Raw genomic sequence first — 25,995 nt, 5'->3', positions numbered from 1 at the left:
CTTATTTTTCTTATTCCAACTTAAATTTTATTTTTTAAATTGGCTGGCAGCATACTGTATATAATTATACAACCCTTCCTTGCATTTGAATATCAATTATTTAACATCCAACAGTAACCACCGTATAAGTGCTGCTCTTTTCATCCAGAGTTTTTGCTGCAATGTAAACTGTACAGTAGCTTGCACACCCTGATTTCTAGAAATATATTAGAAGTCATATGCAAATATTCATCCCATAATCCACAATGATTTCCTATCGCTCTGTGTGGGCAGTCATTAGTCATAAATCAGCTGGTGCCGGTGGTGGGTGGGCACTAATTCTTTTTGAAGGTCCCAGTTGTGCACGGCCATTGGCAGCAATGAGAATCAGTGATTTGTAATTACAGATTCAGTCAGTTTAAAAGGTTCATTTTTCCTTCTAAGCAGGCAGATTTTTTTGACTCGTGTAATGGTTGCAGTTAATTTGCTATAATCAGAATTTTATGACTATTAAGTCTATTAGCATTCATTTTCTTCTTTAGTAACAATGCATCATCTTGCTTTTTAAGTGGTATGCTGTGTAAGGCCAAACGGCAGAACAAAAATTAATTCAGCTGTTTAAATTAAGCTTGATTATGGTCATTTTCAATCTCATTATTAGATCTTAAAATAGAAACCCTTAGCGTGGCATTTGATTTCGATATGTAGCTAATGTTGAGAAATAATCTGAAACAGACACGTTCAATAGTTTTTTGTCATGTGCACATTATACAGTAACAAATATATTAAAGTGTTGTGTTTTAGTATAGTAAGTACAGTACTTTAAATTGCAGATACTCATTATACCCAGTGGATTCATGCCTAAAGGTATGTGTGCAAAGTATGCAAGTGCGGATTATGGCTGTAACCAGCGGAAATTGTTCAACCATAAGGAAAAAAAACATTTTAACAACATAGTATGTAGTGAATAAAGTCAAGGTGAAGTTGTACTCTATATTTAAGTTCTAATCTAAGGTTGTTTTCACATATGTTGGTGCGCACCGTGGTGCGGCCTCGGAGCACACCAAAATACATTTGTATCATTTTTCAGTTAGTGCGGTCCGTGTTCACATATATATATTTTTTACTTTACTCGAAATGCCGCACCGTACACCATGTGACAACGGTCAGCGATGTCATTGGTCTCTGACAGCTCTTACCGTCTCATGACCACCCCCACGTTTCCACGACAACCAGCTTGACAGGGAGAGCGCAGCTATCAAGATGTGGAGATAAACATTGTACGTCTTTGCGAAGTTTCTTTGCTTTAACGCGAAATTGCGTAGCTGTTCTATTAAAGCCTTTCTCACGGAGCCGTTTGCTAAAAGCCCGTAATGTCACTATTTGTGTGTGGAGGACAGCTATGCATTTATAAAATCATCAGCGCAAATGTAAAGGAGACAGCGAATCTCTATGCAACGGACCAGGATTGGCTTGTTTGTTGTTAACCCACAATATAACACCCGGCTCACCTCACGACGGAAGCCCAGGGGCTCAAACATGTGGAGAACTTCCAGTATTTGGTTCGGCCCGAGGTCCAGCAGTGTTCACACCACAGGTGGGTCGCCCCAGAGTTCGGCAACAGCCGCTCCGAGACCACCTGTTTAGAGCGGTCTCGGAGCGGCTGTTTAGTGCGCACCCGAGTGCGGCTGTTGTGTTCACACTGACCCAAACGCACCGTACTCGGAGCGACACGTCATTTGGGCCGACCTAAACAGTGTATATGTGAAAACACCCTAATTCATAATAATTTCAATGTTATATATAGCAGTGTTTTGTGCTATTCTAGTACAGTACTCTATACAAGATAACAATAACAGGCATGAAATATAGTCCTCAGGGTTTCCCGCAGAAAATGTGTTAGTTAAGGTGGTATGTGGCTGGGGCAATCAAAGGGGCGGGGCATGATGAAAATGAAAATATTTTTATTAAAAACACTCAAATAAAACTTAATTTTAAAGAAAAGATGACAGAAAATGAACACATACTAGATTATTAATTAATTAAATGTTTTTACCTTTAACTGAAATAGCTGTGTGATGAAGTGAAACTAAAGGTTTAATAAACACAAACTGAAGCAGATGTTGCAGAACGTCTGGAGAACGATGATAGATAGCGCGATGATTGTACAAACTGATTATTTCCCACTATTAATTACATTATTTTAAAGGAGTGTAACTACTGTAGCATGTAAATAATGCACATAAATAAAGTGAGCAAGAGCGCTCAACAATTATATCTAATCAACAGACAGTGAAACCTAGCTAGCAGGTTGCTCAAACAACAAAATCACCAGCTAGCTAACTTTAAATTTGCAAGAATTATAGACTAATACAATAACAGGCTTGAATAAACCACTTACCGTTCTCACGGACACGTGTTTTATCAACGGGCTATCCTCCAGACATGACGGACTAAGTCTTTATCTTATTTCGGCCGTGTGGTGCGCGTGCACGCTCGCGGTGTGAAGCACGTCCGCGCTATTCTCCAAGATGTTTTATCAACTGGCTAGTTATCCTCCAGACAGTGACGGTCCGGACCACGTCTTTCTCATTTCGGCCGTGTGGCGCGCGTGCCCGCTCGTGGTGTGAAGAGCGTGCGCGCTATTCTCCGAGATACACTTGACGGCCTTTTGTGCAGCGAATATATATATATTTTTGGACGACCTAGTTAAGGCGGTCCTTTATCATCCAGTGTAGTTTAATGGAATAACAAATAACAGTCCTTCCAGAAAAAAGCAGTTTTTTGTGATTGTTGCAGGCAAAAATCCTTGATCTTGTGACACCTTTTCTTAAAAAATGCGCTGTAATATGCAGGATATTTATGCAATTTTATGCGATGAAATTGCGGGAACTTGCAAAAATTGCGGGAACTTGCAAAAACTGCGGGAATTTGCAAAAACTGCGGGAATTTGCAAAAACTGTTTGCAGCTTTTCAATGATGTTCACATAATCGCATTCCTTCGTAACGTTCCCATGGCAACAGGGGACATGGCTGCGCTTGTGTGAAGTAAATGCAACATTTTTTTACTTTCTGCTTACATATATGTGATTTTTGCTACGAAAATGCGGAAATTATGAAATCATGCAAGCCTTGCATATTTTGTGTACGGAAATCTGCAATTTATGTTCCGAAAGTGCGGCGTATTTAAAAAAAAGAATTTTGGCTGATTATGCGTTGAAACATACGATCACATAATTGCGTTTTTCTGGAGGGACTGATATAAGGAACGCAGATGCAAAAGCCACTTAATGCCACCGACATAATGATATTAAGCGAATGCTCTCGGCACGTATTATGTGATCATCAACTCTTTTTGCTTCAAATCCACTTAATTCCAGCCTCAGGCCATTCAATTCCGCTTTGTACATTAAAAAATGCTCATTTACAAGAAATCATGTCAGACATACTTTTGCATGTGAGCTCTTCATATGAAGAGACAAGTCCCTAATACAGAAGCAGTGAAGAAGTGGAGTGAGTGACCCCTTACCTCAGTGGTGTAGTCTAGATTTTTGTAGTGAGTATACTGTGATTTTTCCCTCTCACCCTTATTACTCGTCCTAGCGCGACACCTCATAAGCACCACCACACTCACAGATGCATACAGTATAGATATTCATGTAACTAAGAGCATTCTGAAAGTGTACTCATAAACACATAAACTGAACGTGTTATCAACATGTCAGTTTATTATAAGAAAAAAAGACTTTAACAGCCAATGGGTTTACAGCTGGGGAAACTGGACTGATTTTTAGACTGGTTTAGTGTTAATCAACATCTAACTCAGGGACAAAAGTTATTTAACTGTTAATTAAAATTAAATAAATCTTCAATCTGTGGCTAACACATGCATTAAAGGAGAAAAAATATTCAATTCTTTCAATAGCTATTATCTGACAACTATTGATAACATTACCATGTGTAATTTAATGGTGTAAATGTTTTTAATGAATACACATTTAAGATGACCATGAATTAACTCTAATTTGCATAGTCATTGATATAAAAGCTTATTTTTGCATATAATATAAGCATTGTCTAAAAATGAAAATAAATGGCATATAGATAATTATTATTACAAGACCATCATGTAGCCTAATATTAGACACCCAAACCAAACAGAAGTTTAAGATCATATACATCTTGAACGTAGATATATAAATGAACACATAGAAGGGAAGTTTAACACTGTGAAGCACAAGCAAACATGCAGAGGAACTGAAGGCAGCTAAAAACCATCAGGACATAAACACGCGCTTATCTTATTGCATTTGGAGCCTTACCTCCAGATAAAGTAATAAACTGGACTGATGATTTAAATGTTGTTTACTCACATGTGCGTTGTAAACTCTATGGATTTTATGTTGCAGCACTCGTTCACTTCTCTGGACTGTTTGTTTACAGTGTCGCGTGAGCAGCTACACTGTAGGTTCGTCTTCATTTGGCGCTAAGCAGACCTCTTGGTGATGTCAAAGTACCGCGAGAGCGAGTCAAAGCAGATTTCTCCATGTGATAACTGGAGTCTCTCTCACGGCACTTTGCTGTCACTCGCCAGTCTGCTCCCCAGTTACTTTCGCGTCACTATAAATCTGATTTCATAGAAATTCATACGCCGATCGGATCGCGCAGTTCGGCATGAAGTATATTGCCTAATATGTATTTCAACCCGCTAAAGTAGCAAGTGTAGCATGCTAATGGTCAATGCTTCACATCTATATTATGACTAAACTTTAAAAATGTCACAAAACCATGCTGTTACGCATCCTCGCGCTATTTTTAGTGGGTATACGGAAATCCTTGACAATTTCTAGTGGGTATACGGCGTATACCTGCGTATCACGTAGACTACACCACTGCCTTACCTGAAACCTGTATAATTTGGTTCATTTTCCTCCTGCAGCGTTTTTCTGGCGGAGCAGTTTGAGCTCCTTCAGCCCCACCTCGACACCATGATGCCTTCAGCCAAGAAGCCCTTCCTCCAGCAGTTCTACTCACAGGTCAGTTTCATCCAACTATTTATGGATTTGACCTTTTCCGTCTCCCACTATAAGAGCAATTTCAATTCCCCACTTGACTGCTGCAGGTTTCCAGTGTTGTCTTTTAAATCTCTTTTCTTATATCATTAAAAAGCACTATTGATGAGCTCTATTCAGTTGATTTGATGGGTTTTATGATATAAAAAACCTGATGACGGACTTCAACAAGATTACTGTAGATAGAGTAAAAAAGTAAATGACACTACAGTGTAAAAGCTGACATAGTTTATTCTGATATAGCATGTTGACCTTTAAAACAATTGAAATGATCCTAGTACACAGTTTGCTTGTGTTTTGTCATATATTTTTATATTTTATGTTCAGCTTCTGATGATAAAAGCAACCTCGCAGCATGATGCTTTCTTCACTATATAGTAGATGTTGTGGCCACAAATATCACTTAAACTTTATCACTTCAATTCTTGACTCAGAAGCTCTATTTCAGTTTTTCTGTATTACTTTCTTTCTGAAAAATGGCTTTTGTGCCACCCTTCGATACCAGCCAATAATGTACCAGAGCTCCTGATATGATTTACCTTTTCATCTTTATTCTTAAATGTGACCCTGGACCACAAAATTAGTCATAAGTAGCACTGGTATATTTGTAGCAATATCCAACAATACTGTACATTGTCGGGGTTAAAATTATAGATTTTTAATGCCAATAATCATTAGTATATTAAGTAAAGATCATGTTTCATGAATATATTTAGTAAATTTCCTATCGTAAATATATAAAAAATGTATTTATCATTAGTAATATGTGTTGCTAAGAATTTTTGGCAACCTTAGATTTCAGATTTTTAATTAGAGGTATCTCTGCCAAATATTATCCTATCCTAACAACCATACATCAGTCAATGGAAAGCTTATTTATTCAGCTTTCAGATGATGTATAAATCTCAATTTTGTCAAATGTATCCTTGTGACTAGTTTTGTGGTCCTGGGTCACAAATAAATATCTATACCTAAAAGCCAAATACACGTCTTTAAGTTCAGGTTATTTTTATAATTTCATTGTTTTCTCATAGCTGAACAAAGTATTATGGAGGAAAAACAGCACAGAACACTTTAGGGGAGAGTGGGGGCCAAATTACCATTTTTCAGAAAAACTTAATTTTAAAAGATAATGTTTAAACAGAGATACATGTTTGCTGTGGTCAATAACTCATGAGTGTGGTCTATGCATACCAGGTGGAATTTTGTAAAAATGTAAAACAACTTCAGTATAATTTCAATTTAAACAAAAGTAGTGAATTGTTACTTTCGACCCCACCTGCAGGGACAAAAGTAACATACATGTAGGTCAAAACAATATGCATTAAATATGCATGACTATGATCTTGTAAATATGTAACTGCAAACATATTTTGTATTTTATCTTTGTAAAAAAATCATGAAATTAAATTTTCATTTAAAATTTCAGTTTTATCCACGTTTTCAAAAGCAACCAACAGTACAAACTTACATTTTTGAGAATAAAACTTTTAAGAATTTTTTTTTTTTTTTTTGAGAATTTTTCAACAGTATGAACACTATGAAATTAAATGAAATCAAATTAGAATAATATAAAAGTTCAACATAATGCAACAGTATTAGCAGCGGGACAAAAATAACAAGTGTTACTTTCGTCCCAACAGGATCTCTTCACATTTAAACCTGATTTACTTTTACGTTGAAAAACTCGAGAATTCAAACTTAGGATGTGTTAGAGCAGTAAATGACCTGTAGATTGATCAGTATTGTAACACATAAACGAAAAACACAACGCGTTATGCGAAAAAAAGACTTTATTTATCGTGGTTGAAAACACATTTCTGAATCTACACGCGCAAAACGGTGATTAAATAACGCAATATTTGTCAGGTCTGTCAAGGGTTTGTGTGCTAAAGATGCTGTCATAGTTTGGGATGCAAATGTTATCAGGGCTCGAAGAAAATCGCTTTGTTACTTTCGTCCCACGTTACTTTTGCCCCGGTTCTCACCAATACATAATTTAATAAATTAAGTTAAAGCTGTAATGTTGTATCCTTGAAAACTTACAAATAAAATAATCTTAGAGTACACAAATGTTTAATAATTGACAAATCAACCATATGCATTATTTTTTATATAAATCCAGTACATTAAATATATTAAAATAACAGCCTGATTTAATAACAGTGCAGTTTTTTAAAAAAATAGGCTTTAGTTGATAATTCAAAAAAGATAATAAGTGTAAGTCAATATGTCCCTGTTTGTTGTTTTTTACTGAATATTTCATGCAGTAATCAAAATAATGAACTCTGCTTCATTGCTTAGAGCTATAATATCATTGACTTTGAGAATTAGATTATGGTCTGTGTACTTTAGCAAGGCATACTTTGTTAACTTCTTACACCCTGAAGCTATTTTGGGGATTTTCGCCTGGATTTGGCCTACCCAATTTCAAAAGCATCCCATACCCACATGCAGAGGTTTACATACAAAAGTTTGGTATCATTTTACAGGTAACCCTTTGAAATTACATAAAACACTGTTAAAAGTGGTAAACATGGTTGTATGTGATATCAGTCCTCTAATAAACACAAAAATAAATAGGCGCTTTTTGATGTTTTTTTCTAAAGTTTTTATTTGAAAGTATATAACTCTGGCCCTGGGTATCTCAGGTCCCTGCAGACAGTTTTGTTTGATTCCAGCAATTGTCAGCTTACAGAGGAAAATGGAATTTTTTCTCTATCATAATCTATGCAAAAGTTATTTTACTCCAACTGAAGGGAGGAATAATACCCTTTTTGTATACAATTTCTGCCTAAGAACATTTGAAGTGTCCCCATAACCACATACAGTGGAATAAATGCAATTTCTTTATATCATTTTAAAGAAAACCCTTTGAAGTTACATAAAAAGCTGCTGTTTGTGACAAATATCGTTATTTATGTTGTTTTTCATATGATGAAACACCAAATTTTCTTTTTTATGTTGTAAACACTGTCTTTGATAGTGTATAACTCTGGTTCTGGGTGCTCTAGCAGACTGCAGACAGTTCTGGTTGTTAGCAGCAGCAGACAGTAAACACCCAAAAAAAGAATGATCTCTTTAGCATGTCGCATTCAAAAGATATTCTCATTTTACTGAAGGGTGCGGAAATACATTTTTCATAAAAATATTAATTTTTTGTTTTGCACATATAATAAAAAGCTAGGGATTAATTATGCAAAAAACCAAAGAAAATGCTGTGAATGGACTCATTGTTTAGAGTAGGACCTAAAATAAAAGATGGTGTATCATTTGTGGCTATATGTGCTATCTGAGGCAGTTCACACTCAAGTTTCACATATGTTTACAAAAGACAATTTTTTACCATATTATTCATTTGATGATTGTTGGATATGTGTTGATATTAGAACAAAAATAATGCTGTAGCCTTATTCCTGAGAGTGAGAGCTTTCATTTGATATAAGACTTGCCCATGTTTGTCATTTTTGAAAAATATGAAATATGTGAATATTATATGATATCAAAAAATATTGGGGGGGTGATAGTGTAAATTAAGTGTAAATAACTTTCTTACAGTAAAAGATGTGTCAAAGTGATGCATATCTGCAGAAAGTAGAGACTCTAAGCTTTCAAACAGTATCTCATATGTGTTACTGGGGTCCATGACGGAGTATCAAAGATTAAAAGAATATTTTATATTAAGTCAAAATACGAAATTCTGGACCCGGGACAGGGTCCTCAGGGTTGAAGAGGTTAAACTGTAATAACTAACAATTGTTTCTCCAAGGAAATACATGACTCTGCCTCTAATAACACAGTTAAAATAATTTTTGATGATTTACTGTTTTTTACATAAATAATGTAAAGAACATTCTGTAAAAATGTAACCTTGATATCTAATATTGTCTGAGTGAGGTCATCTCAAAGATTAAAATGAATGTGAAATGAAGCTTTGTGATGCTTCTAATCTCATTTTTATCAGCCACACTGTTATAGTACTCTTTAATTTGACCTGCTCTGTTTCCTCTACAGACTGTATCTACCGCCAGTGAACTCCGCAAGCCCATTTACTGGATAGTGGCAGCCAAAGCCATAGATTACGAACAGATGCTTTTACTGATGGTGGGAGTAAAATGGGACATTAAAGAGATAATGTCACAGCACAACGTCTACGTGGATGTCCTTTTAAAGGTAATGTGTTTGTGCGGTCGTGCTATGGGTTTTACGTGCGAGAGTAATGTGTTGGGCCGCATTATAACACCGTAGGGGAGGGGGGTCGGTACACGCTTCGACTCCGTAAAGACCAGCCAGCTTTATTTTTAAAAAATGGACGTTGTCTCTGTAGTCAATTACAGCATGGTTTGTTTCATCTCAAAGAAACTCAAGGCGATGCCCATAGCTGCCTTGTCTCATTCAATTGTGCACTCACCTTACAGGAAACAAGGCGAGCCGCAATCGAAACGTGTAGTGTCAAATAGTCACTGTCAGGAGATTACACAGAGGACTAAAGTTGAGGTTGACGTGTTAGGTTTAACTGAGAGTGACAAGTGTTCCCTCGAACAATCATTGGAAAGATGGATATGGTTATAGGTTGAAGAAGTGCTGGGATATCTGCTTCAGGGAGTCTCAAGGAATTATTCTTTATATCTGTAAAAAAATGTAAATATGTTTTTACTTCAAATAGTGTTGGGAAAACTTCGTGCTTCAAGGGTAAAGTTTTACACCATTTACCCCCCAGTAGCACATTTCTATAACAATAGTAAATATTCATGTCAACCAGCAGATGAATAGCCCATGCCCGCACATATTGATTTGGGTTAAATGCTGCTATTTTTTCCCATGTGTCACTATTTACATGTGGCATATTAAGGATGTTACCTCTACATTATAATACACAGACCCAGTTGTGACTTCCTCTGAAGCAAACAAACAATTGTATGCCCGCTGAGCAGACTTGATTGATGTGTGTATTCCCTGAGATTCTTCAGGAGCATTTTTTTTCCGTAGAAGAGCTGCTTCTTCACATATTTTAATTTCTCCTCTTTTCCCCATTGCCTGATGGCTGTGCCTGATGAATTTCTCTGGATTTAAAGATCATGGGTATCAATTATTTGTCCGGATGTGAATTATTTAAACGTCCAGGCTCTGGGAGCAACAAGATTTGAAGGGGCCAGTTTAACAGTTGAAAAGTTCATTTTGCAGTGACGTATGACGATTTGTCCGCATGTCTTGGATAACCTCTACTCATTAGCCTGTGTATGCATTTTGCATGTCATTTAAATGGCTGACACATACATTGAAATAAAAGAGTGCTCGTGGAGCAGATGGGGTTTCACTATTGAATTATCTCTTTGGCTTATTTGCAGAGAAGGCTCTGTGAATCCCAAAATATGCATAATCATGTGGCGGCAGGGCAGATTTACATAAATCCTGAACCTAGTTGGAATTTTAGTTGAAAGCTTGGCTCCTAATGAAGAAACAATGCTCACCTTTGTGCGACTATGAAGTGGAGCTGCTCTGCCCGTTACTCCCAGCGCCATTATTTCAGACCCACGCCAAGCGTGTATGTTGAAGCCAATTTGTCTCTGTTTACCGAGGGGACTGAATTAATGATGTAACTGTGGAAATACTGAAGTGACTCACTCTTGCTTTTTTTAGATTGTTGAAAAAATGACGTCCAGGTGCCCTGACACAGTCGATAGTCTGCATTATATACAGTACAGCAGGAATGACTAACTGCTGTGGACTGAGTGAACAGTTTGTTATTTGTGTAATGAAATATCATTTTGCAAGGAGAGGTTATTTTCACCCCAGCGTTAGAAACTAATTTTAGATCTCGGTCCAGGGCTTGAGCAAACTCTGGAGGTCAAATGAGATTTTTTATATCGATTTTGTCTGCAAATTGATTTAAGGAGCAGGTCATCCATTAAACAAAACTCTGTCATTATCATTCATGCCGTTCCACATCTTCTCTTCTGTGGATCACAAAGGTGCTGTCAAGCTCCCAAAGCCATTCGAGCATTAAAAGTATCTTATGTGAGGTGTTCCTGTAGTTCAGTTCATAGAGCATTGCGTCATCATCAGTAGAGCAAAATTTTCCGGGGAACACGCATTGATTTACTGATTAAAAAATGTATTGCTTAGAAATGCACCGAATCCAGATTTTTTGGGTTCGGCCAAATACCGAATCCACTGTTTAAGATTCGGCCGAAACCGAATACTACTCGCATCCTTATTCTATGAACACAGTAAAACACATTAATGAAGTAAACAACGTCCACAGCAGTGTATTTTTCATTTAATTTAATTTTAACTGTAAAAAAATGGAAAGGCAACATTATGCCAAGATGACAAGTGGGAAAAACTATTTTGGCAATTACCATAAGCCTATGCATAATGAAAGCGATGCGGTGCGACACGCTCTTTTTCCAGGTGCGTCCGCGAAATGTGAACCGCCCCTAAGGCTCACCGAAAGAAAAAACTTATCTCCACGTCAGCACCTGATGTGTGTAATCAACGGCCGCGTGACGGCGACCAGCGTAGCGCAAGCCTAGGATTCGGTTTGGTGGAAAAAAAATCTAGGATTCGGCCGAACCCGAACCCCTTCAAAAAGCCCAGTATTCGGCCGAATCCGAATCCTGGATTCGGTGCATCCCTAGTATTGCTTAAATTATGTGAAAAGCGTTTGCCAAATGCATACATGTTAAATATTACATATTCCAAGTCCACTGAAGCCATACAGTATGAACCGAAGTCAGTGATTAACAGTTATTTTTTTGGCAAATGTTTTTTCCCAAAGTGACTTTGGGAACGTAAAAGCACCATACGTCATCACGTCGCTATATCATTGGTATCATGATATGACATTTTTTATCATGTAAAAAAATTATACTGAGTGAAGTGAAGTAGGCGCGTGGAAAAAAGGGTTTGACGCGCGTCAGAGGCGAAATCCACATCTTGTGGGAGGGGCAAGTGCTATTCGGTTTAGGGCTGTCACTTTTGGGAAAAATCAAATTCGAACGGATTTCGAATATCATGCAATGTATCCGAATATATTCGAATATCTAGCAAACCCCCCCCCCCCCCGTGCGCATAAAAAAACACCGTAATGGAGATTGAATCACAAAATTATTAACAGTGACAGTCATAAACAGGGTTGTCTGAATTACTTTTTTACTTAATGTTTGAAACAGCAGGTTTTCAACTTATGAATAACAAACTTATATATATAGAAAAAACGATTCAGAACAGTTACAAACAATAACGTGAGAACTTAAATAGCAGCAGGAGTATATAGGCAGACGCAAACGGAATTCGCGCCCGCAGATTTCGGCAGAAAACTCAGCGGAATTCGACGGATTTAATGCCCGTCATTGACAAGCACACATATCCCGGGCTTGAGCGTGTTTGTGAGAAGTAATCTCATTGACAAAAAGCACACATACAAAGCCTATCCCGCGCGTTTGTGAGCCGTCATTCACAAGTACATTAACCCTGCGCGTCCTGTTTGCTTACCCGTTTTTAATGATAGAGAGCACAAACCCTTTGATACTTGAGATGAAATTAAACTTATAGATGAGTTAAGCAGATCTCACTTGACTCTGTCCTCAATGTGACGCGCAGCAGTCAGCACATGATCATTTCAAATCCGTTTACAAGACGAATGCTGTTGTTGTTTAATATAAAGTTTACATTGCATTGTAAAAATGATGAAATTATCTTCATACATGCTAATTTCCTAATGCGAACGTTTTAACACCTATTTTTATTCTGCTATAATACTTAACACTATAAACAATATGCCATTTTATATACAAACTATAATTCTATCTTGACATGCACATGAGGTTCATTTTGGTCCCATTTGATTCCCTCTCGTGCGCACAGTTGCTGTCGTTGGTCTTACTCTCAGCCTCCTTCCTATTACGAGGTGTTACTGTAAAAAATGCACCACACATGGCATTTTAAAAACCGGATGGTTTATTAATAGTTCGAATACGGATATTTCACGTCATGTTCGAATGCATATTCGAATATCGAATAAAAAGTGACAGCACTAATTCGGTTTTCTGTTTGCAAGATGGCTGATGTTGAACGTGCATTTATCGAGAGAGTTACCGGTTTGTATTTGGTCACCGTACTATAGGGGGAAAATAGAATAAAAAATGGCGGAAATGCTGCAGGTCACGTGACTTAAAAGTGAAATGTGTGTTTACTACTTAAAAGGTTGCCCAATTTCCTCACTGACACTCTTCCAAGCGTTTATTTGAGTTTATTCCTGTCTTTATAGAAGTAAGAACTTGTGTCGTATAGCTTCGGGTGACTGCTCACGGACAATATAAAGGCGTTTCTCCATGTTGAATGAGTGAGTCTGGGTGAGGCTGTCGCCACAGCAGTAAGCAGGCTCCTGATTGGTTAACGCAGCGCGAAAATCCACCAAAGTTCAGCCGCAAATTCACGTCAAACGCTAAATGCACAAAAAGCACCATTCGCCATACCGCACCAGATGCTGAATTCGTGCTGAATTCGCGCAAACTAGACACGCAAATGAGAAACGCCTCATTCGCCCTGCGTGCCCTCTACCACAGCTGGTGTGAACGCAGCATAAGTTTTGGTAATATATCAATATTTTTCCTACCAGGATACCGTCTATTGGTACAGTATGGTCTGATATGACCCTCCTTTGCAACAGAAGCTCTGGCAGAAATGTACACTGGGGTCAGACATAAGCTTTTCAACCAGCTCACATGTTGTGCAGCTGTGTATTCTCAAACTGTAAGAAAAACCCTGTCTTTGAATTTATCATACACTGTTTTAAAGCAATAGTTCACCTAAAAATTAAAATTCTGTCATCATTTACTCACTTTAATTTTGTTACATCCTGAGTAAATATCTTTGTTTTGATGAACACAAAGAAAGATATTTTGAGAAATGTTTGTAACCAAATCAATCAGAAGCCCCATTGACTCCCATAGTATTCTTTTGTCCTACTATGGAAGTCAACGGGGTTTCTGATCGGTTTGGTTGCAAACGTTCTCAAAATACTTTTCTTTGTGTTCATCAGAACAAAGATATTTATTCAGTATTGTAACAACATGAGAATGAGTAAATGATGACAAAATTTACATTTTTGGGTGAACTATCCCTTTAATAAAGGTAATTGAGACATTTCACATTTATTCCACTTTGTTGAAAATCGCCATTCATACCAAAAGTACAAAGGCATGAATTTGGTCAATATCGCAGAGCCCTAATCTTTTTAAAATGTGTTAACCCACAACCTTTGCGCTACTAACAAAGTGCTCTACTAATTGGGCTACACCAACACATGATCACCATTCACTTTCATTAGATTGAAAATAAACACATTTTGCAATACTCCTATTGTGTTTTACAGAAAAGGTCATACAGGTTTAAAAAGACATGGTGCTGAGTAAAAAGACTTTAGGTAAAATATTCCTTAAAGATAGATTGTTATTGTTAATCATTGATGAAGCAGTATTTATGACCTCAGGACTGACATAGTAATGCTTTAGGATATACAGTACAGTGAGTTACTGTAGCTGTCCATGTGTTTTTAACCACATCACTGTATTTCTTTACAGTGAGCCTGTTTTTCTTGTTGGAAATCAAAATCCGCACAACATTTGCATGAATACTTGTCAGAATGACTAAGAGCATTAATCTCATCCGTGATTACTTTCTCATGCGGGTTGTCTCTTGTAGGGTCTATAAATTTTAATTGAACCTTGAAACAAAAGGCAGATTTTTGTCTCTTTTCTGTTCTTATTAAACCCATGTATCTAAGTTATAAACTAAAGTGGATATTTTAAAAATGAGTAAAGAAGGGTTAAATGCAGGAAAATAACCCAGACAGCTCGCAGCATTTTTAGTGCTTCTGGCTTTGCATCAACATTCAAGGTGCAAATACACGGTACATGTAATCCTTGGCTTTTGAATAAACCATATGTCAGAGTGTTAAGAAAGTTATGGGTGTGTTTTCCTGTCACAAGTGAAAGAAAAATGGGCTTAAGCGCAGCTGAATCAACACCTTCATGAGCAGCCAGATTGTACGGCACAGATTATGTACGTGGCATAGCTTTATCTGAACATATGTGCTGAAGGGAGGTTTGGGATAGCAAATCTTGAAGGTCGAAAAAAATGAAATATTTATAGATGTTTTTGCTGTCTCCACTTTTTCGATTTTGTAATTAGTTCGCAGATTTGTTAGCATTTCTGCAGCGTACTAAGGTAAAAAATATTTTGTCTGTGTATGACACCTCATCCAGATGGTTCCAACACCATCCGGTGCACCATTCAATACAGTAGGAGGCGACTGTTGGCTGATACACAAACTGACTAGTCAATTAACTCTTTCCCCACCAGCATTTTTTTTTAAAAGTTGTCAGCCAGCACCAGCATTTTTATTATTTTCACAAAGGTTTAATGCCTTCTAGAAAATGTTCTTCTTTAAATAAATAAACATACAACATATCAAATGAAAGAACAGATCCTCTGCTTTCAGAAAAACTTTTTTTGTCACCTCTCAAATATTGTAAGGTTTCTTCAAAAAGACAAAATTGTTTGGGCAAAAAGCTGAGATAATTGTTTTTGTGAAGGGACTTTTGATAGAGAACATACACAGAGTTTGAACTGTTTGCCCAAAGGGAATAATTCCGAGTTTTATAAGTTGGGAAATACGGATTGCCAAAAAAACACGTCATTGGCAGGGAAGAATTTTCTCTTTAGTAGTAAAAAGAAAACAAATGAATGTAGGATGAAACACTTTTTTTGTTTAAAAGCAGAGGTTTTTTTTTCACTTGATATATTGTATGGTAGAAGAACATTTTCTGGAATGCATTAAACTTCTGTGAAAATCACAAAAAATGCTGGTGCTGGCTGGCAGGTTTTTTAAAAAGAGTTAATATGTTGCGCAGTAGGTTTTTAAAGACGATGAATCAAGTGATGCATGGAGTTCACAGGGGATTTTAATGCGCTGTCCACATTTTTATGATGCTCTTTCATACTGTTGATTTTGTGCAGTTTATCCTCTTTTAAATCACCATTGCTACATCGATCAAAGCTTCACTTGTGTAATAAATTTCTGCCTTTTCAACAATTAATTTCAAGACAAGTGATGCTGGGGCTTTTTTGAATAAACAAAATGTCCTGTATTGACCAAAGTGTGTTGCAAGTTGTCCTAACTATACCTTGCTTCCTTAAAGTCGCCATGAAACAGACGTATCTATTGTCTTATTTTCCCCATTGTGACGTATATCTAAATTCTAAGTGAAACGGCTTCTGAAATGAGAAAAAAAAGGTACAGCAGAACTGATTGGATCGTTAAGGGTTGGGTCATATTAATTGCCAATCGCTGCGATCTTTTCCCGGGGCCCGCCCTAGAGTCATTCCTGTGAAGTAAAGAGAGATCATTTCGAGTAGGTGGAGGAGATTAGCGTTTCTGATTGAAGATTATGAGGGCACATTAATTTTTTAAAATAATTAAGATCACAGATAAGTCATTTGTAAAAAAGAAACCACAATATTTAATTTTTATATGACAACTTTAAGATTGATTGGTCAATTAAATAAGCACATTTCTTCATTATTTTTTAAATAATATGTGTGTCTAAAAAGATGTACTGCCCATAATCGAGATGAAAAACAAGATAAATTAGCTTGTGCCACTTGATTTGGCTCACAGTAGGTTGTGCCAGTTGGACAAATATGCTGCATACTAACACATTTCTCTAAATGTTTTTTTTTCTGCAGGAGTTTGAGAAGTTCAACCAGAGACTTGGAGATGTTTCGAAAATAGTTCGGATTCCTCTGCCAGTGTCCAATGTCTTATGGGAGCACTGTATCCGTCTGGCCAACAGGACATTAGTGGAGGGGTAGGTACTCTATTTACCTGATCCAAATGTACTGTATATCGGACCACCTGCATACTGTAGATAAATTCCCTACCACACAGTGTTTTTGCTGGAACAAGTACTCCATTCTTTCCTAAACAATAAAATAGCTTACAGCTGGGTCACATACAGATAAATACTGATTAATTTTGGGCCCTCTGGGTTGGGCAGCAACGGGCAGAGCAAAGCACCTTATATTACTCTGTCAATACTGCAGTAAGTGGTTGTATTAATGGAAGTGGGTATTACTACAGAGAGAGGCTCTCTACCACTCTTTTTAATGTTTATATTAAACCTGCAAATCTCCTGAGGAAACGCAACTAATTTATCTCAAGCCTTTACCTTTATCCATTTTTTAAGAACGTTCATTTCTTTATTTTTTAAGTTTGCAGCCGTACCCCCCAATCAGTTTCTCCTCAAGGATTTGTCTCGCCACACAGAATTCCCTTTTTGTTAAAAAGTGGCCCCAGAGCTTGATCTTGCCAGCAGGCTTTGTATAACATGATTTTTTTGCCAAACACAGCATGCTGCTTTCGGGTCAAGGAGCTCAAGTTTTGCCTCCTCAGACCACGAACTTTTATTTCAAATGACATCTACAGAATTCAAGGCTTGACCTAATGTTATTCTTTCTTAAAAGTGGCTTCCTTCTCTCCACCCTTTCTCTGTGGGGTTTATATTGGAGAGATCTGTGCTGGGTTTGGCCTTGGGTCGAGTCGTTTGTACATGGATTATTTAGCATCTATACTGTATAAATATATGGATTGGATATTCAGTATAGATGTAGATCAATGTGCCTCACATCATTCAAAAGCAGACACATCTACACTAAACGAGTTATAATCTACACACCTTGATTCAATGAATGTACGCCCTTTTCTATTTGTGGCTAAAATATGTATTCATCACTTGAGTTTTAGGGGATAGTATACAAAATTTCACCCGTGCAATGTTTGATTTAAAGCAACGGCAAGAAAAATTTCAGCTGCCTCATCAATCTTGTGTTTGGCACACCTTTCATCAGTGCATTTATGCGGAGGAGTTTTGCCTCATTCCTTAGGCGTACACAGAGATGCATTAGCTTTGTAAGGATTCATCAAATGCCATGAGCAGAATGCCTTTTCTCATTTTATTTCCAAAGCTTCGTAGATGAATCCATCAAGGTCATTTGAATTTCTTCAAATTTATTTTTCTTTCCCGTTTCCACTTTTAGCTAGCATCTGCTTGTCATTAGGCGAGAGCCGGTTTCCTCATGCTAAGAAAATGAACGATAGGAACATTTGCAGGCGTAGTGCGATGAGCAGCTACGAGGCCTCGCGTCCTCTCCAGGGAGCTGTTGTCTTTCTATCATTTTTACCTATACCAGCGCATTATGTTCAGTATGCGAACAATCTGTGTTTCGTGCTCGGGGAAATGCTGAGGAGCCTGTCACCTCCGCGGTGTTATGGAGATCTGCATTTGACACGAGTTTTGTGTACATCAGAGAGGTTTTCTATCATAGCCTGTAGAAGCAATGCCTCGCTTTAGAAGTACGAAATCAGATTTTTTGTTCCTTGAGCTATTAATAGTTTATATAGCCTAGCTTGTAAGATGCACATGCAGGTTCCAGAGATTGTCAAGGTAAACAGGCTTTGGATAAAACAGCTGAGAAGTCCAGTGATGGAATTATATTGTCATCCATACAGATGGTCCTCATCCGCAATGGGCATTTAACCACCTTGATTGCCGTATGTTCCTGGTATATCTGAGGAAGCCTTCTATATACACAACCTTCCTGTATTGTTCAATCCCAAAGACCCAAGAGGACAGATACTTGCACACCCTGAGGGCCTAAAGCGATTTACCCAAGTAGGACATGTTCCTGGATCAATATCGTTTCTGGAACAGCATTGCAGTTAACCAGTTAGATTGTAGGGTTGTAATAGGGTCTTCAATGTACTGTATCTTTCTGTCTGATTGTAGGGGATTAGTCTATGGTTAGGGAATTTATTTAAGTAATGGAGGAGCAAAGGCTGTTGGTCCAGAAATGACATGGTCTACAGTACCACCGTGAGACAAAAACAGTACAGTTGGAAGACAAAACAAATAAATGCTATATAATGCTGCATAACCAAACACCTTCTGGCAGGATCCAGCTGTACAGTATACCTACATCATAAAGTCAAGGGTGACTTGGTTGAAAATGGCTATGAACACTTTTGGGATAAAAAGAGCATTTGAAGTTAAATAGAGTCATCTGTGTCAAGCTATAATAGCCTTTTTTGAACGTTCTGGCAGCATTGCCTCTCTGATACTTACATCATTTGAACAGTTTTGTTTTAGTCTGCACAGCAAGTTTTCAGGTTCAGCATTATTAAGGCTGTTTAAGTTAGACTATATTTATTTAGATTGACTTATTTCAGTCATTTTATGAGTTGTTAAATGTTAATCAAAGAGAAAATGCCAATGTCAGACTATGCCAACACATTAATGCCACATCAAAAGTTATGAAGTGGCCTCTACCTGAATATCTTTGCCTCTAGCTTTAGATGTACACACAAATGGTGCTCAATAGCACTAAAAGTGGTTCACTGACTCATAATCATAGGGGAACCATTTAAAGTGCAATATAGCACCTATATCTCCCCCGGATGGTTCTTCATAGGTGCTTTATGCTGTAGGTGCTATATAGCAGTTAAAATAGTTCCCCTATGATAACAAGCTTTTACTGCTATTGTTAACTGTATGTACTGTATGTGTTAACTTTTAAACACTGTCTGAATAAAAAAGGTCTCTAGCTGTCACTGGGCAGTACCATTTCAAAAAGTACCCCTTTGCACCTTAGGGCGCACTTATATTAGGGTTAACCATAGACTGTAAAAAAAAGATGGACGTAGTGTCTGTGACGTCACCCAAAGGTTTCTGAACATAGTTTTTGTAGCCAATAGTAGGCGGTGCCTGCCAGTTTTTTTTTTTTTGTGACAGTGCACACTACTACCTCGTGGCCCCCTTATACTGTAGTGCATTCAGTCAAATAACCAGCACAATTTTATTTTAATTCCAAATACAGAGACACCTGCATGCAGGTAACTAGTGCACATTCTGCTATTGACCTCACACTGGCAGAAGTTTACTTTAGGCTCGAGTTTCAGCTTAAAAATCTTTATAGCCAGGATCACATCTTTGTTTTTATTCACGTAAGGTGCCAATATTAGCCATTGTGCCTGTGAGCAGTCAGAGTGGTGCTGAGGTGCGTTTCTTATCGCCCCCACCCATCAACCGGAGTGTGACAGGTGAGGGGCGGAGGCTGGGAAAAACATGAATCGACTGGAAACACTCGACAGGCCCTGCAATATCCTTTTCCTCACAGAAAGTAATTACAGTGCTGTCAGCCAAAAAGTAAACAGGGGTGTCAACATCGCTGAACTCTGCGTGGCTACTTGTTTGCCTTGGATGCGACCACAGTGTAAATCGACTGTTGTGATGAATGCTGGGCCCCACGTGTGTAGCTCAGACCCACGAGATGTACAAATGAATGGGTGACCGTACGAATGACAAGTGATGGTTGCGTTTGACCAGAAATGGCCCTCAGCGTTTGGTGCCTCTTAACTGTCAAGGATGAGTTGTGTCATATCCCTCAGTCTGTCTAATATTAACTAATTGCATTCACATTTATTAAATAATCTATCCATACCTCATCCATCCATCTCTCTCTCTATCTCTCTCTCTCGAATTGGTCTTTCTCTCTCTCTCTTTCTGTCTTTCTCTTGGTCAGTCTGTCTGTCTAGATAAATAAGCTTGTTTAATCAGTTGAAGGTTGCAGGGTGACTCTTTCTGCCTCTCTCTGTGTGTCCGTCTCTCTCTGTCTGTCTAGATAAATAAGCTAGAGTAATAAGTTGAAGGTTCACTCAGAGTTTGGGTACAAGGTGACCTGTGAACTATAGGATAAATATCACCCTTGAGCCAGACACTTTACCTCAGGCTGTTCCCACAATTAATGTTTTGTGCGCTGTCAACACTTCATGGACACCCCGCATCTGTCTCACTCACGTCTCTTCTCCTCTGCTGTCTGCCAGCTACGCTAATGTGAAGAAATGCAGTAATGAAGGACGTGCGCTAATGCAGCTGGACTTCCAGCAGTTCCTGATGAAGCTGGAGAAACTCACAGACCTCAGGCCAGTTCCAGATAAAGAGTTTGTAGAGACCTATATCAAAGCATACTACCTAACTGAGAACGACATGGAGCAGTTCATCAAAAACCACAGGGTAAGATTGCAGGCAGTGAACGACACAATAAAAGCTCCATCTATATTAAGGCACATCAATAGTATAATGTATGACCCTATCTGTGAAATACAGGCGAACATCTCGTAATGTAATACTGTAAAAAAAAATTGATTTCTATCTTTGTCATGGCTTTACTCAGTCAATATTAAAGATTTATAGCACATGCCTGTTAAATGCTTTATTTAAAATGGTTGAGAAATGTTTTATGGGTATTGATTATTTTTCTGTGAAATGCACACCTGACCTGTCAGATGTCTTAAAAAAAGGCACCAGAGCGATGTTTGTGGTAACATGTTGAATGTTTTATAAGCGGAATAATTGACTCCAGTCCTTTGAATTATTTAAAATTAATAATGAACACCTGTGGTGCATTACCACTTTGTGTGCATTATGTACAAAATAATTGACAACAGGCCATTGAATTATTCGAAAATAATGCATACCCAAGGTTCCACTGCAGGTGTATTGTAGTCAATTATTCCGCTTATACCACGGTTACCACAAACGCGTTTCCTGTACAATGACGTAATTCGCTGCTGAACCACCGAAGTACGATGCATAGTTGCAGAAACTAACTACCTTGTCAAGACTGTTTCTCGAAAGCATAGTAACTTTGTAGCACATTCATCGTTTGAACCATGTTGGTTCAACAACATAGCTGATGATGTCACGTGGGAGGTGAAGTACTAATTAATCTGTGCAAGTCGATTTAATGTCAGATTACTGCTGTCAATAACGTATTTTGCACCGGATGACTGATTTTGTTATCGTGGTTTAGTTATCTGTTGTTGTTTTTTTTAAGATATTTAATTCATGCGCAAGTTTCCTCTTACGTCACTTCTCACAGGGATTCCCCAGGGTCTTAAAGCTCGTAAGTCTGCACACATGCGCAGTTTTCAAATGCAGCGCTTTAATTCTGTTTACAAACTTAAAGACGTAAAATATTTTTCATATATATATATATATATATATATTTAGAATGATGGATATAGAATGCACTACATGTTTTTTGCTTATTTTGTTCAAAAGCATGATCAACGTTAGTCTACATATTATAACAACAAAAAACTATGCTTCTAACCACAGGTGAGGAGCTGTCATTCAAACCACACACGTTTGTGATGCAGCTTGTAAATATTTGTTTCGGGAAACACCAAATCGTTGAACTTTGTCAGTAACGGCGAAACTATCGACAGTAGTTGGTAAACGGTGCTTTAGGGAAACGCACCTCTGGGGCCTATTTTTAAAACATTTGACAGGTTAGGTGTGCGGTTTACAAAAAAATTATCAACACCCATAGAACATTTCTCAGCCAATCAGAATAAAGCATTTAACAGGCCCGTGGTATAATTCAATGAATAATTCAACTAATATTTGAACAAATAATTCAAGGCCCATTGTCAATCATAAAGTTTTTTTAGTAAACCGTAAATTACCCAAACATGACTTAGCTGTGTAATCACATATGTGACCCTGAATGTCATAACCTGTCAATTCATTTTAAAATTGAGATTCATACATAATCTGAACAATAAATAAGCTTTCCATTGATGTATGGTTTGTTAGGATAGGGCAATATTTGCCTATACAACTATTTGAAAATCTGAAATCTGAGTGTGTAAAAAAATTTAAATATTGAGAAAATCGCCTTTAATATTGTCCGAATAAAGTCCTTAGCAACACATATTACTAATGATAAAGACATTTTGATATATTTACTGTATGGTTGGAAATTTACAGAATATCTTCATGGAACGTGATCTTTACTTAAAGAGGACATTTTTAACACAAGACTTTTTATTAAAATCTCAAATAAATCTTTGGTTTACATATGTGAAGTTTTAGCTCAAAATATCATATAGATAATTTATTATAACATGTTAAAATTGCCACTTGTAGGTGTGAGCAAAATTGTGCCGTTTATGGGTGTGTCCTTTTAATTGCAAATGAGCTGATCTCTGCCCTAAATGGCAGTGCTGTGATTGGATAGTGCAGATTAAGGGGCAGTATTATCCCCTTCTGACATCACAAGGGGAGCCTATTTTTTCACATGCTTGCAGAGAATGGTTTATCAAAACTATGTTACTGGGTTGTTCTTTTACACATTTTCTAGGTTGATAAAAGCACTGGGGACCCAATTATAGCACTTAAACAAAATATGTCCCCTTTATTATCCTAATGATTTTTGGCATAAAAGAATCTATAATTTTGACAAATACAATGTATTGTTTGCTATTGCTACAAATATACCCGTGCTACATATAACTGGTTTTGTGGTCCAGCTTCAAGTGTGTTGTAATAAACAGCAGTATTTACATGCATACTGTACATGCTAAATACATACACAGTTTGATAATATTGTTAAAAAAATACATGTATAGCATTTTTCATATTTTAATATTTTTTTATTTTTAGGTGAGCTTGCAAACAAATTTTTTAGTGGAGTTTACAATGTATCTTGGCCTTTCAGACTCATAACACTGTTTTACTGCTTAAGTTAAAATCACAAGGCTATTAAATAACACATACTTGTGTTGTACATACTTGAAATGTGATATGGATATCATCTAATAGCATTAAAAATAAAATCTAATTTGGCGAACTCAATGGCCATATGAAAAGCTCATTGAAATTGCAGTGTGTACATTATCATCTAGCATTAACTGATAGTCCTTTAAAACTATGGCAGTGTCTGTGTCTCAAAGCGTATTCAGCAGCCTCGTTCCAAACGTGCTTAAAAATGCTGCCTAGGTTTCTTGAGACACAGCTAAATTCCTCATTAAAAAATGCAAATGATTTTCACAGTCCGTTGTAAGCTGTCGGTTTAAAGCACTGATGCAAAGGATGTCTCTAACAGAGATGTATTTTAATTTTCTGTGTCCAGGAGTATTCAATGAAGCAGCTGACTAACTTGGTCAACGTCTGCCTCGGGTCCCACATCAACAAGAAGGCGAGACAGAAGCTCCTCGCAGCTATCGATGACATTGACCGACCAAAACGATAAATATCTTCCATCTCAACAAAAGCACCTACACTGTTACTCCCACTTCGTCCAGCTCACGTTTAATCATTTCAACGTTTGCTGTTTCTGTTTACGTTTTATTAGGAGTGTAAGCAGGACATGCTGTGAATGCAAATGAATGCAATGAAAAGTGGTACCAGTATCATTCGAATGACAACCGTAATGAATGACTCATGAGCTGTCATAGGGTTTCTTTAGCGAAAGTCCATATTCATTACTATAGATTTAATAGCTTGTTTAGCATGAGTCTTTATAAAATGACATTGAGACACATCTCTCATTCTTTGGTATTGTATAGGAAACGCATGTACTTCACAATATGTCTTGCTTTGACAGGCTGCTCTTGCTTATAGATGTGTCACCGGTCTCGCCCTGTCACACAAGAATCCCACACTGCAACTTACTTTCATCGATTTTGTAATTTATGACACTTGTAGAAACGTGGTTTATCCCAGAGACTTGTTGTAGTGTCGTCAAATATTATGTGAAAATGTCTGTCAATACAACTTTGAAAACCACTCCATGGACCTTTCTGTTAAAAATGATACTGTACATGTTGCCATTTTGGATTATCTGTTTCAGATACAGTACGTCTGAAATGTATGAACTGTATATCGCTCGCCGAATTACTATACTGTATGTTGCTTTGTGTTGTGCTGCTTTCAGAAACAAAACATTACTAAAAGTGTAATAATATTCTGTGTACCAAGTTAAAGGCAATGTCGTAAAATGAATACACTAATGTTCTTATTTGAATACTGTATGAGTTTTTTGTGGGTTATGTTGGACCTTCAGTTCACCTTATTTCGCTCAGTTTCTCTCTTTTTTTTCTCCGATATTCTTCACTAGATTGTGAATAGTGAATGGCATTTTGATGTATAAGTATATTGAAGCCTCATATGGAGCTTGACTGAACCTCAACTCTGCTCTCAATGGATTTTTTTCTGATGAAGTCACTGGTCTGAGTCCCTGAGCATGCTTGGGTTTATCATCCTAATCTTTTCGGTTAGAAGCGAGCTTGGGGCTCGAGCCCCCTCAGGACCCTTCATAGCGCAGTCAGCAGAAGATAAAGCCATTTATAAAGCCTGCTGGACATATTTAGAGCCTCATTGCTGTGTTCCTTAGTAGCATACGTTTGAAATTTTAGTATGCTACATGTATGTCACGTTTTTTTTTTTTTTGTGCAAGTATATCTGCTTATTATAATACAAATGATAAGATCAGTAATTGCAGATTGCTTACACATAATCAGCATATTTTACAAATCCTGAATTTTGTAATAATTCTGTTCAATGACACATTACCCTTCAGGATTTCTATGCATACTATTGTAGCCTTTAATCCTGTATAGCGAGTAAAGCTTTGGCACTAATTAATTGGCTCCCTTCTCCTGTTGTGCTGCAGCTTAAATGGCTGTTTAGGATGTAGAGTATGTATTGATTTTGGCATGAATCATCGTGAGTGAGAGGCGTTTTATGTTTTTTTAATGGCCTGGGTGGATGGAGATAGAGGGCACGTTATCTGAACGTCTGGAAACCATTGTGTGCTCTCGAGCCGAGGATCAACCGAGAGAATGCGTACGCTAACATCGTCACTCGCGCATTCATAAAAACCATAGACAGTAATTAATCATGAAGTGGAAATAAAGTGATTGAGATATTAATAAATTCAACTGTAAAGCAGCACTGTATTGATTTTCCCTAGACGTTTTGGTGAGGGTATTAATAATGTAAACCAAAGAAGTAATGCAATTAATTCAGCCGAT

General features: G+C 37.4%; 1 protein-coding gene across 2 annotated transcripts in view; it reads left to right on the top strand.

Annotated features, from left to right (window-relative positions):
- The window catches only part of vps50 (VPS50 EARP/GARPII complex subunit), a 154,719-nt gene extending 129,733 nt beyond the window's left edge, over positions 1-24,986 (top strand). For both annotated transcript variants that reach the window (XM_065291989.1, XM_065291982.1), the window contains 5 exons: positions 4,919-5,015; positions 9,066-9,224; positions 16,806-16,927; positions 20,998-21,187; positions 24,093-24,986. In XM_065291989.1, the coding sequence (XP_065148061.1) occupies positions 4,919-5,015; positions 9,066-9,224; positions 16,806-16,927; positions 20,998-21,187; positions 24,093-24,212 (688 nt within the window). In that variant the 3' untranslated portion in view covers positions 24,213-24,986. The remainder of the gene's footprint in view (positions 1-4,918; positions 5,016-9,065; positions 9,225-16,805; positions 16,928-20,997; positions 21,188-24,092) is intronic.
- The last annotated feature ends 1,009 nt before the right edge of the window (positions 24,987-25,995 follow it).

This window comes from Paramisgurnus dabryanus, chromosome 19, assembly GCF_030506205.2.
Source record: "Paramisgurnus dabryanus chromosome 19, PD_genome_1.1, whole genome shotgun sequence".
NCBI lineage: Eukaryota > Metazoa > Chordata > Actinopteri > Cypriniformes > Cobitidae > Paramisgurnus > Paramisgurnus dabryanus.
This window is presented reverse-complemented; position numbering and strand designations above follow the sequence as displayed.